This window comes from Mercenaria mercenaria, chromosome 19 (genome assembly GCF_021730395.1).
Source record: "Mercenaria mercenaria strain notata chromosome 19, MADL_Memer_1, whole genome shotgun sequence".
Taxonomy (NCBI): domain Eukaryota; kingdom Metazoa; phylum Mollusca; class Bivalvia; order Venerida; family Veneridae; genus Mercenaria; species Mercenaria mercenaria.
Window position 1 is genome coordinate 20,356,878 of NC_069379.1, and position 13,672 is coordinate 20,370,549.

The 13,672-nt window shown below is 34.5% G+C and overlaps 1 protein-coding gene across 1 annotated transcript; it reads right to left on the minus strand.

Annotated features, from left to right (window-relative positions):
• Positions 1–10,610: 10,610 nt before the first annotated feature.
• On the minus strand, positions 10,611–11,675 carry LOC128550987 (alpha-(1,3)-fucosyltransferase fut-5-like). Its single transcript, XM_053531212.1, has one exon. The coding sequence runs from the start codon at positions 11,673–11,675 to the stop codon at positions 10,611–10,613; it is 1,065 nt and encodes a 354-aa protein (XP_053387187.1).
• Positions 11,676–13,672: the final 1,997 nt, after the last annotated feature.

Genomic DNA, 13,672 nt, shown 5'->3' on the forward strand with positions numbered 1-13,672 from the left:
ACCTACATTTTTTTCCTTGTAATTATGACATTTTACATACTATAAACAATTCTTACCGTAACCTTGCCCTAACCAATGAACCGAATCGGCGTTGTAACCAATCAAATTGTAGAACACAATATCAATGTTAAAGATATATCTTAAATAATACAGAGGGACAAACGCATAAGGAACGGTAGCCCGGGATTAAAACAGGTCTGTCGTGCGATTTGCATGGAATTCTACCTATATTTGTTCTGTAAATGTGAAATTTTACTCAAATTCAAACCGTCACCCTGCCTTAACCAATGAACAAAATGGGCAGTGAAACCCCTCAAATTGTAGATCACAATAATAATTTTAAAGATATATCTTCAATAATAGGGAGGAACAAACACATGTGACTGTAGCCCGGGAACCAAATCGGCGGTAGACATCTTAAATTTTACATCGCAATATTAGAACTGTGACCCCCCCCCCCCCCCACCCCCACCACCACCCCTCCCTCAAAATATAGATCAAGATATTAAGATATTAATTTTAAAGATATATCTTAAATAATAGAGATGGACAAACACAAAAATCACAATACGTCGAGTTTAAGACAGACTTATGATGCGATTTAAACGCGATTCCTATCTACATTTGCTTTGTAAATATGAAAATTTACTCACGTTAATACCATCACCCTGCCCTACCCAATACCCACGCCCCCTAGCACCGGCTTAAGCAGTATTCAATCTTCAAATCTAAATGAATTGAAATCAATGATCCCGAAGGACCAGAAAATATAACAACACTGAGATGAAATCGGGGCGACATTTTACGACCGCCACACAGCGCTTAACATCCAACTTTTTTGTCATAAATAGAGTGGGACAAACACATAGGTTACAGTAGTACGGGATTAAAACAGTCTTGTAATGCGATTTCCATGCCGTTCTTACCTACATTTGTAAATATAAAGTCTTACTCAAATTCATCCGTCACACTGACCTTACCAAAGAACCTAATCGGCGGCAACCCCCTCCCCCCAAATTGTAGATCACAATATAATGTTAATTTAAAAGATGTATCTTCAATAATAGAATGGGACAAACACATATGTCACAGTAGCCCGGGGGGAGGTAAAACAATCTTGTAATGCGAAATATAACATTTAACTGAAGTTCATACCGTCACCCTGCTCTAACCAATGAACCGAATCCGCAGGCAAACCCCTCAAATTGTAGACCATAATATTAAATTTAACGATATTTTACTATCTTTAATAATTGAGCGACAAAGTGACAGTAGCACGATATTAAAACAGGATTGTGATACGATTGGCACGCGATTCCAGCTAACATTTTCCTCTTTTAATATAAAACTTTACTGAAAATCATACCGTCACACTGCCGGTATGCGGTGAAACACCTCACATTGTAGATCACAATATTGATATTAATAATATACCTTCAATACTAGAGAGAGATAAACACATAAGTCACTGTAGCCCGGGATTTAAGTAGGCTTCTAATGCGTTTTGCTCGCGGCTCCTACCTATATTTGCTTTGTAAATATGACTGACATTTTACTCAAATTAATACCGTCACTCTTCCCTGAACAATGAACCAAAACGGTACAGGAACCCCGTAAAATATAGGTCTCATTATCAATGTTAAAGATATTTCTTCAATAATAGAGAGGGGCAAACACAAAGGTCACAGTATGCTGGGATTTTAACAGACTTTAAATGCGATTTGAACGCGCTTCCCACCTACACCCTGCCCTAACGAATGAATCGAATCGGTGGTGAAACACCTCAAATTTATCTTCAATAAAAGAGAAGGACAAGCACTTATGTCATAGTAGCCCTGGATTAAAACAGGCTTGTAATGCGATTTGCTACGGGTTCTTACCTACATTTGCTATGTAAATATGAAATTTTACTCAAATTCATACCGATACACTTCCCTAACCAATGAACCGAATCGACAGTGAAACACCTCAAATTGCAGATCACAGTATCAATTTTAAAACATATCTTCAAAAATAGAGTGAGATAAACACAAATGTCACATTAGCCCAAGATTAAAATAAGGTTGTTATGCGATGTGCAAGGGGTGCCTACCTACATTTGATCGGTAATTGTGAAATTCTATGAAAAATTTAAACCGTCTCCCTGCCCTAACCAATGAACTGAAACGGCAGTAAAACTCCTCCAATTGTATATCACAATTTTAATTTTAAAGATATATCTTCAATAATAGTGAGGGACAAACACAAATGTGACTGTAGTCCGAGATTCAAACAGGCTTGTGATGCGATTTGCACACGGGTCCTACCTACATTTGCTCTGTAAATTTGAAAACTTACTCAAATTTATACCGTCAACATCCCGTAAAAATGAAACAAATCTACGGCGAAACCTCTCAAATTTAAGATCGCAATATGAACTTTTAAGATATATTTTCAACAATTGAGTGGGACAAAGAGATAAGTCACAGTATCCCGGGATTACAACAGGTTTGTAATGCTATTTCCACGCGGTTCCTGCCTACATCATTCTGCAAATATGAAACCAATTTTAAAGACATGTCTTCAATAATAGAGAGGGAGAAACACATAAGTCAAAGCAACCCGGGATTAAAACAGACTTGAACAGATTTCATTAACTATCACAACAGCAATCTTTAAGTGCCGTGTGGCGGCTGTAAAAAGTCTCCCCATACTTGGATTCAGTGTAGTTATATTTTCTGGTCCTTTGGGATCATGGAGTCCATTCAACATATATGTAATAGAGTTCCGCTTAAGCCGGTGCCAGGGGGCGTAAGGGGTGTTTCATAACCTCACATGAACAGACTCAATCAAACCGAGTCTGCTATTATTCTTCTTGATTGCATTCTTTGCTTCTAAAGGATCTTTTTACAGATTTTATTGTAATGCCATTTGCACGCGATTCCTACCTACACTTCCCCTATAAATATGAATTGATACTGTCACCCTGTCCTTACCAATGAACCGAGTCGGCGGTGAAACCCCTCACATCGTATATAATAACAATAATGTTAACGATATATCTTCAATAATGGAGAGGGACAAACGCATAGGTCACAGTAGCCATGGATTTAAACAGGTTTGTAAAGCGATTTGCACGCGGTTCCTACGTACATTTGTTCTGTAAATATGAAATTTTACTCAAATGCGTACCGACACCCTGCCCTAAACAATGAACCGAATCGGCTGTGAAACCCCTTAAATTGTAGATCAAATATCAATTTTAAATATATATCTTCAGTGATGGAGAGTAACTGGTTCTTCCCAGGAAAGACGGCTTCGCGTGTTAGCCGGACACGTCTGTATCTAAAACGTTCTCTCTGTCTGTTCTGGGGGCTTTATCTCACTCTGTCCCTCTGGTCAGATCGCTCAGTGTACTAGTAGAGGATGAATTACGCGCCCTGTGTGGCTATGTAAAGCGCCTTTGAACGTGTTTATCATGAAAAGGGCGCTATATAAATCTGGTATAAAAATAATAATATGATAATAATATCCCAGGATTAAAACAGACTTGTAATGCGATTGCACGCGGTTCCTACCTACCTCTGTTCTGTAAATATGAAATTTTACTTAGCGGTGGTGGAACCCCTGAAATGGTAGATCAAGATATCAGTTTTAAAGATAATCGTCAATAATAGAGAGGTACAAACACATGTCAAAGTAGCACGGGATTGAAACAGTCTTGTAATGCGATTTGCACGCGGTTCCTACCTACACTTGCTCTGTAAATATGAAAATTTACTCAATTCGTATCGTCCGCTACATGACGGATCTGTGAACCCCTCAAATGTAGACCATATATAAGTTTTAAAGATAATTTTCAATATACTGACGAGCAAACACGTTAGTCACAGACTCCCTGGATTAAAATAGGATTGTAATACGATTTGCACGCTGTTCCTACCTACATTTGCTCTATAAATATGACATTTTACTTATTATAATTATAAAATTTATTCATATTCATACCGTCACCCTGCACTGACCAGTGACCCGAACCGACGGCGACACCTGTCAAATTGTAGAACACAGTACTAGTTTTAAAGATATATCTTCAATAATAGAGAGGGACAAACACATAAGTCACAGTAGTTTGGGATTAAAACAGGCATGTAGAAGGTGGTAATCTTTATGTGAAACACAAATCTTTGCCTTAATGGTGTTTGTCATGCCATGTAAAATTGTATTAAAATTGTTTTTGTCTAAGCATATCAATTTTTACATTCCTTTTGCCTGCTTTTGCAACTACTTTGGAACAGAAAATTAATAATTTTCAAATATAGTTAATGAAGCCATTTGCTTATATCTTGATTAACTGTTAATCATTTAGTTTACTTAAACCAAGCAACGTCTAATATTGCATCACACCTAATTGTTGTGTGTATTGTTTAAACATTTGGCGAAGTTATAAACGCGATGATTGTGGAAATAATATGAGCCGTGCCATGAGAAAACCAACATAGTGGGTTTGCGACCAGCATGGATCCAGACCAGCCTGCGCATCCGCGCAGTCTGGTCAGGCTCCATGCTGTTCGCTTTTAAAGCCTATTGGAATTGGAGAAACTGTTAGCGAACAGCATGGAGCCTGACCAGACTGCGCGGATGCGCAGGCTGGTCTGGATCCATGCTGATCGCATACCCACTATGTTGGTTTTCCCATGGCACGGCTCATATGAAGACACTTAAGTCTAACCAGAAGATCTTTTTCGTACGTTTAAGTCTGACTAGTGATAAAAGTGAATAAAAGTATGTCCATGTATGTTTGCAGATTTTTTCACAAGTTAATTTACCAGAAATGAATGACACAGTTGCTATTCTTTCGAGAAAGAATTTAGCCTAGCAGTGAAATGAAATGTTTTGTTTAATATCAATAGATTTATTTTCACAACGGTTTGTTTTTTTGTTAGTCTAAAGTAGTATTGCTTTTGTTAGGCTTATTAAATTGTTTGAAACTTTTATCTCTTATCATTCAAAAAGTTCCTTTAGCAAGCCTTACAAAATCATATAGTTGTGAAAATTAATATTTTAATTAAATTAATAGGTTTCCTTTTTATTTCTTCGGAAGTTAGTTATGTTAACCTTACGTAATTTTTTTAAGTTGTGTATAGGTAGAAGTCTTCATTGTAATATGTTAGTTTTGCCTAACAATTCTGAATTTAATAGACGCACCTTGTCTAAGTACATGTTTATTTCAAATGGTTTGATACATAGCCTTGTTCAGCAAGTCTGACACCAAGTTAAAGCCATTTTGAATAGTCTTTTTTATGTACATTATAACATTGTTTTATGTATATTTATGTCACGGGATGTAATTTTTATAGACATTTTATCCTTAATAGTAACGTGCGCCGAGCATTAAGTCTTTTCCAGAGCGGGAAAATAATACTAAACCCCCGCCCATTCGCCGAATTTCCGAGAGTGTGCGTCAGTTTTTTCGGATGTTGTATCGTCTGCTGTTTAAATGAATCGGGGCTTCTCGGTAATGTACGTAATATCACAGATATTAACGGAAGTTCCCGAGGTAGTTTATCCGTGTGTTTATCCGTGCAGTTTTGTGAACACTTGTCATGTTTTTCCAATCGTCTTTTTTTTTGTCTTACATGTTTGAATGAGAGATAGAATGAGCGAAAGATATACATTGGTCTGTTCGTTTTATTCTCTTTGCACTTTTCACCGTCAAAGTCCTTCGACCTGCAGTACAGTCTTAAAAACCTTAAATACAAATTCAAATTATTTTGAATTGATTAAATCAACTTACTTAATTGACTAGATGCTGTGGTTAAAAATATTTACAAATATTGTATTTTGTATTTCTTTACCCGACGCGTGAATTATTGTTTGTGCAATTTTAACTTTATTTCATCATAATTGCTAAGTTCATGTTATTATGTTTAAGGCTTTTTATAATACCGAAAAATAAAGAATATCGAACCTACGCCGAGATTGTTAATATATTTAGCCCAGTGCATTGGTGGCCAGTGTGGCTTCCTTTGGCCACAGTGTTTGGACGGCAGGAGATCGCCGAGAATCGGCATGGGTCAGGACGTCGATCCGACAAGATTGGAGATAATAAAAGGACTATAGTGTTTTTGGAGGAAAGATTATGAGGATTGTAGAATTTGTAGTTTAGGTAGATGATTTGAGAGCTTTGAGGAAAAATATGATGTAGATCCAACGTTTTTCACATGTTATAAAATTGGAGGAAGTAGGATCGGATAATTAATTGCGGATAAGATACAATATACAAGAAACTTTATTTAACGTCGGATATGAATTTAACAATTAACATTAGCTTAAAGCTGTTTCCCGACAAACAAGTTATATAGTGATAACAAAATAAAATAAAAAAAAAAAGAAAATAGCTGTAAAGAAAAAGCACTGTCATAAAAGAGCAATGGAAGTAACTCTGTAACAATACATATACATTACTGACTTTGTTACTCCCCTTTGAAGCCATTTCAGTTTAATCATAAATGCTAAAAAGTGGGTTAACTAAACTAAAACTATAAGATACAACTAAGAAATTAAAAAATGAGGCATGAAAAATATACAGAAAAAAGGAAAAACCTGTGGGAAAGCTGCTGATCTTGACCTAGGCCAGGATAAGGCTATAGACAGCTTCATGACATTCAAAAATCCAAAAGGTATTTTCTTAAAATCTGATGCATCATTGTTTTTAAAAAGCTAGTTAGCGCAATTTTCAACGTTTTTTAAAGTGTGCACACATTAAAATTCCAAATTGCCGCTGGATTTACGTTTCATAGTGTAATTTATACGACGTGTTAATTTTACGGAGGAATGAAGACGGAGTGACTCATCGCCATTGGAATTCGGAAGAATTGAAATTCTGAACTTTATAATATATTTTCTGGTACCTCCTGGAAAATATCAAACTGACTTGTTTATTTTATGTTTTGACATTACGTTTTGTGGTTGTGCTTAGGGTAAGTGTTTACATTTGTGTATTTAGACTTGAATTTCATTGCGTGTCATACATTTTCGCGGATGATTATTGTTCTTTTTTTTCTAAGAGATAATAATTGGTATCATTTAAATATCTTATGTGAATAAATATGTACTTAAGAGTATCAATATATATTCTTGGTATTTTTGAATTCTAACAGCGTCTTAGAGAAATTTTGACTATTTTTGTCTGATTTGTTGAAACCTTATAAATGTGTATTTACTAAGTAACCCGAATCCTTGGCCTGATTTTTCTTGCCCAACTTTTGAGCACTCTTTCTGTACCATACTGTTTGCACAAATTCTCTATACGGCACATATCTCGTAGATGTACTGAGAAGAGGAACGAAGAAGGTATGTGATATATGTTACGTGTTGTGGTGTCAAGTTTGTGTTCATAATAAGATTCTTAGCAAACACTTGTGTAAGATATATGCATTATCCGTAGAGTAAGTTTGGCATTACGGTATAGCGTGCGCTTGAGGGTTTTTTTTTTTTTTTTCTTTTTTTTTTTTTTTTTTTTTTTTTTTTTTTTTGGAGGGGGGACAAACCAGAAATACTTCAGGAAAATAAAAGTACTGTAGCTTAAAAAGTACTGTAGATAGTAGGAATTAGTGGTAGAGAACCCTACTGAGTATAGTTTACCGTACTTAGAAAATCATCAAAATTATAGTTGCGTGTTTTTGTATTTGGTAAGAATATCATACACAACATTTTCTACAGTTTGGCTGTCACGGAAATTCTTGTCAAGGTTATTTGGTGACCGAGCACCAAGTAACTTGTATGGCTGTTATTTGGGCACTCGGTATTGACACTGCCAAACAAAAAGTTGGTCGATGATTTTCATAGTTCTTCATGGGCAATTGACAAGAAAACCTAGTCGGAAATTCATAGCTGAGAAAATCTGCATATGAAGATAGTGTTATTAGTGAAATTTTCTATAGTTATATGAATTGTTGAGAAATTGTTCAAGTAGTATATTCTACAGTGGTAACCAGGTCACATTTAATTCTATCCTCATTTCAGCTACAGTAAATTTTGAATTTCAGCATTTTCTGATTGTTAGTATATACTATCAGTAATTACAGGTTGTTTGTATTTTGTGTTTATTTAATTGTCGTTAGCTATAGCAAGTGTATACAATGGCTGAAGGCGGGAAAAATACAGGTAAAACTGGATCAGATAGAGACTCTTCTTTATCTGATGCTCAGCGGAGTCAATAATGTAAGTTAAGGAATGGGGACACCTTTATGTTTTCAGCACTTGGATTTCACCAGCACCATCCCAGAAAATATTAGATAAATAAAAAAGTAAGGGTTGGTAAGAATAAGGGCAGACGGCTCGCAGTTTCAATATTTTCATTCAACATCAAATTACAAGTTTGCTTGTCCTTTAGTTCAATGCGTTGTGTTGAAATTTTTCAGCATTATTGTGGTTTTAATTGGTTGTACAGCTTCTCTTATCAAATTTCTGCTATCGCGTGGTTTTAATTATCCAGCTTTGGGTCATTTCTCTTATAATAATTTGATAATTCTGTTTTTGATCACATTTAAAGTACAAAAAGTATGTACCGGGAACATGTGTCTGATAGTTGGTTACTCTGTATAATGAATATGAGAGATTCTGTGATTACAATATATATGCTTATTCAGCATCTAGAACAGTATAGGAACTTTTTTCTGAGTTTGCATTCAAAATAAATGAAAAATGCAATGATCTTATAGTTATGAAACCGGAAACTAGGGGGAACAGAAACTAAATTGCGCAGGAAAAAAAAAAGCTGTTCAAGGGCCAAATATATCGTGTAAATGTATGTTGCTATAGAACTTAATGGATAGATACAGTTTAATATTAAATACACTTATAGATAGATAGATAGATATTTTATTGAACAAAAGGTTATAGACCCGTGAGTCCACATTGTATATAAACAGTTCATAGTATATTATGTTCAATGGTGGTACAATCATATAACGCATATTAAAATTGCATAAGTTGATAATCACTATAAAATTTCCTTAACAATGTACATGATGAGGCAAAGTAAGATATAGCCTAAATGTGCCTAAACAAAATATGTCACGATACACAATTTAAAGCAAATTATACTTTCTGATATAAGGTTAATAAGCATGCATATAAATTTCTCATACAATATGACATGTTCGTCTCTATTTTGGTAGACCACAGTTTCTGTAATGTATAATTAAGGTAGAGATCAACTTTAAAGAAAATAAAAATATGTTCTTTCATGATTTTCAAGTACAGTGTAACATATTACGCTGACTTGACTTAAAACTTTCTATAATTTATGAAAGGTTATTAAGGTAAACGATTAACAGAAATGTGCATGCATGAATATATAAATGCCAATTTGTGATAGCTTTTAATGTAAAAATCAATATGTAGCATAATACTCTATGTTTTTGAGGAGAAAAGTGTTAGTTATAATATATACATGTAGATCTACGGAGTTCAAATGCCTTGTATACAAACATTGACAGATTTTAAGATATACATTGTATCATAATACATAACATTTAATTGACTGCCTAACATGAATGTGTACATTCTACTCATATTAGCTGAGCATACATTCCGCAAAAACATTATATATGGCATGCATATCAGGACAAAATATACTCAGTATGTCCAGCACCTAAACTGGTTCGAAGCAAAAGGATACGAAGCTACATTGTACGAAAGCAAATGTTATGTTTAAACATTAACTATCCAAAAGGCGCATGTAGGATATTTTGATACTTTGCAACGACGTTTATTTATAATTGCACCACGTAAGGTGAATGAATGTGCTTAAAAATATAAATGTGCGTCAAAAGTAAGACTTTCAAATGAAACTGTGTTGAACATCCTACAACATTGTTAAATAGAAGATATAAATATAAATTAGAACCGAAGTAAAAGGCGAAGGTAATAAGCTGTGCAAGGGCCTAAATAACGCGTGAATAAAAATGATTTGCTACACCTTTGCTTACAGATACACAGTCTAGCATCATAATACATAACATTTAATTGACTGCCAAATGTTAGTGTGCAATACTCCAACTCGTATCAACAAAGTGTGGTTGTCATATTACATTACTCACAACATCTAACGAAGGATTTCGGAACTGTTTAGGAATATACAAGCAAGGTCAACATTTGACGTCTCTTGACTAACAAAAATGCCAAAGAAAATGCGGTGCTATATTTCTTTCACAAAAGCGATAAACACGATCATATCAGGAATATAGATTGTCAGCATGTCTAGCACCAAACACGGTACGAAGCAACATGATACGAAAGCAATTGTTATGTTGAAACACTAACCATTCAAGAGACAAATGTAGGAGCTTGTAATACTTTGCAACGATATTTGTTTATAATTTCACCTAGTGTATGAATGTGATTATAGACATATGGATGTTAACAATGTGTTCAACATTTTAAAAATTCATTAAAGAAAAGATTTTGAATGTAAACGAAAAGAGTAGTTTTCAGAGAAACGGAAAAAGGTAACTAAAGACTTTTTTTAAAGTGTTCTGCAGATAAAGTGATATGTATCTATAAATTGTTCATGTATTCATTGCTTCTGGAGGAAGTTTCATATAAAAGCAATATTGCATTAATTAAACTATTATATCTGGATTAAAACATGTACCGTTATGTAGGTATGTTGCAATGTCTTCATATGTCTTTTCATACCGTTCTTTGTTATTTATCTTTTCACACAGTCTACATTCTGATTCATACATGCTATTGTAATTTGAATCTGCAATATTATATATGTCTTTGTTTCGTAAATACCTGGTGTATAGTTTCATGTCCTGACTGACCTTCAACATATAGCTTGCTAATGATTTCACTGATGAAAATGACGAAGTGTCAATAAATGCGTTCTGATTAAAATGCTCCGAATAATTAAGTCCACCTCGAACTATTAATATGGTGTCCAAACCTAAGTAAGTATAAAATTTTTCTGTAACATAATCTTTACAAAAATTGTTTTCGAATGACAAATAAAATTTGTAGTCTTCATTAATTAGTCGATGAATATCATCCCGACTTACTCTCGATTTGTTCTTTGAACATTTACCAAATATATCAACCTGTATACCTTCACGAATAAGTGCATGTACATATTCATCTCGAAGGCTCTTAGCATGACAGTTGCTCACAACCCAAGCCGCAAGTTTCTTTTTCCGTTTAAATATAGTATCGTAATCACGGTGTGGTAACACACTTCTTGTAGTTAATACCTGAATAGGCCGAAATATGTCCGAGTCAAGTCTGTATCCCCATGACCAGTTCATGGTGTTTTTCCAAACTCGGTCTCTGTACCACGATGGTCTACCTGACGGAGCCTCGAAAGTCATAAAGACCCAGATTTGTGAATAAGGGCGTTTGCTTTTCAAATATGGGCAACCAAATTTAAGTGCGTGAGGCGTACTGAAGACGACGGCTGACATCTGAGGTATATTGTTAACTTTATTTGTCATAACACAGTTTTTAAAATGACATTTGTTTCTTAAGTACTCATTTGTTCTTGCAATGTCGATCCAAGCTGGTTTATTAATGAATAGTATCTGTTGAATATTTTTGCTTTGAACAGTGTCCTGAGGGTTTTCTTTAGTTTCAGTCATATCTACCAGTCTGTTCAATTCTTGTTTATTGCTATATATGCAGGAAAGCATAGTTCTACTCACTGAGTACTTGTGTTCGTTCAACGAAATTATCAATAGCTTTGCAGAATACATAACGGACATTCCAGAGATAGTCATGGCAATGCAGAGCAATAACAAATATCGGGATCTGCAATTATATCAAACAAGCAGAAGAGTAGTTTCCTTTTGGACTTACTGATAATAACTTATAATAATAATAATAATATAATAATAATAACTTCCTAACTGATAATACAATATATAAATTAAGATAGTGTTCTGAAATATTACTAATTTCGTTCATGTATTACATTAGTAAGATATATTGACATCTTTATAAAAACTATTTGAAAGCATTCTGTCAAATAACACAAGAAAATATCAAGTGCAATCAAAATGCGCGGTTGAATTAAATCGCCATGAAATGTTGCAGATAAGTAAACTGAAATATCTAACAACTCTCTGATTCCTGAATAATAGCGTATATTCATAAGCACTATTTAAAGATGACCCGATTGAAAACTAGATATATAGTATGTTACCTTTTAACAAACATTTTAAGTAGCACCATTTTGTAAAGTGTGAGTATATCCAGTCAATCCTGAAACAAAGATATAAGTGATAAGATAAATAAGCACTACAGAGGATTCTGGAATAGCTTACATGACTTATCAAAGTAAGTACCAACACCACGTGGTAACAAATCTTAAAATTACCTGCAGGTAACTAGCTTAATACATAGAGAATATTAGGTTACTGTCTTTCTTAACTTAAGTTTATCCACCGAGTTGGAGAACGGTTTATCCACCCGAGACTAAAGGTGATAAAAATACTCCAGAATTTCACTCACTTGTGAATTCCTACGCCCTTCAATCCCCTTGTCTACTTGATGCAGTTACACACGATTCCTTACAATAAAATATTATTTCATGCCTCATGCCTTCTGAAGTTCTGTGTATTATAAATCATCGGTGCTATCAGAGCATTCGCGTACAAAACAAGCAGAATGGTTTTGACTCGGATAAAATACAGCCGAAAATCACGATTGAGATGAATTCCAATACCCGCAGTCTTAAAGGGGGGTCCCAGTTAGGTGTCTGCGCAAAATGTTTTTTGATTTTCTCTATATTTTATGACAATATACCTACATGCATTAAGTTTCATTCACTGGTATTACTGTTATCAGTTTTGACTTACTTTTATAGAAATTCACATTTAAAGTGGGTGGGGTAATTTGACATGTAACCAGCCAAGAACACAATCTCCGCCGAGTTTTTAAAAATGGTTCAAACTTTTTACCCGGAACTGTCATGATAAAATAACTATGCAATGGACATTTACAAAACATGTTGCGTTTTAAATTGTCTTGAATACTTTTTTCAACACAGAGCCACAAGGTGGCCTAATCAAATTTACTAATTTCCAATGGACGAACTTCACCAAAAATCTAAAACATTTTTTATTAGTTGAAATATTCAGGTGTTATTTTCAGCAGATATTATAACCTAAATAAACATTAAAATGACAATATATCAGTACACTCTGATTAATATTGGAAGAGTGGTACACTCTCAAACTAGGAAAAAGTGGATGGGGTAAATAAACATGCGAAGCTAAACATTCGAAGCAACACAACTATAGGAATAATTTTGCAGTTCAAGAAATGGCCTCAGATTATCAACTTTTAACTTAATTGTGCCCCTATGAATGGTGGGGCATATAGATTTTGTCTTATCCGTGTGTCTGAGCGTCCGTCCGTCGCCCGAAGTTCTTGTCGTACCTGGCTCAAAAATATTTGATATAAATTGACGAAAAATTGCACGAGTCTTTATCGTGATATATACTTTCGTACCTTCTATTTGTCTGGCTCCGGCACTTATTTTCAAAATTTTGGCCACTAACATAGTCAAAAACATATATTTTAACTTTGTGACACGCCTAGCTCAGAAAGTGTTTGATATAGATTGATGAAACCTTGCACGAATCTTAACCATGATATGAACTTGCGCCCCTGAAATAGCAAAAAA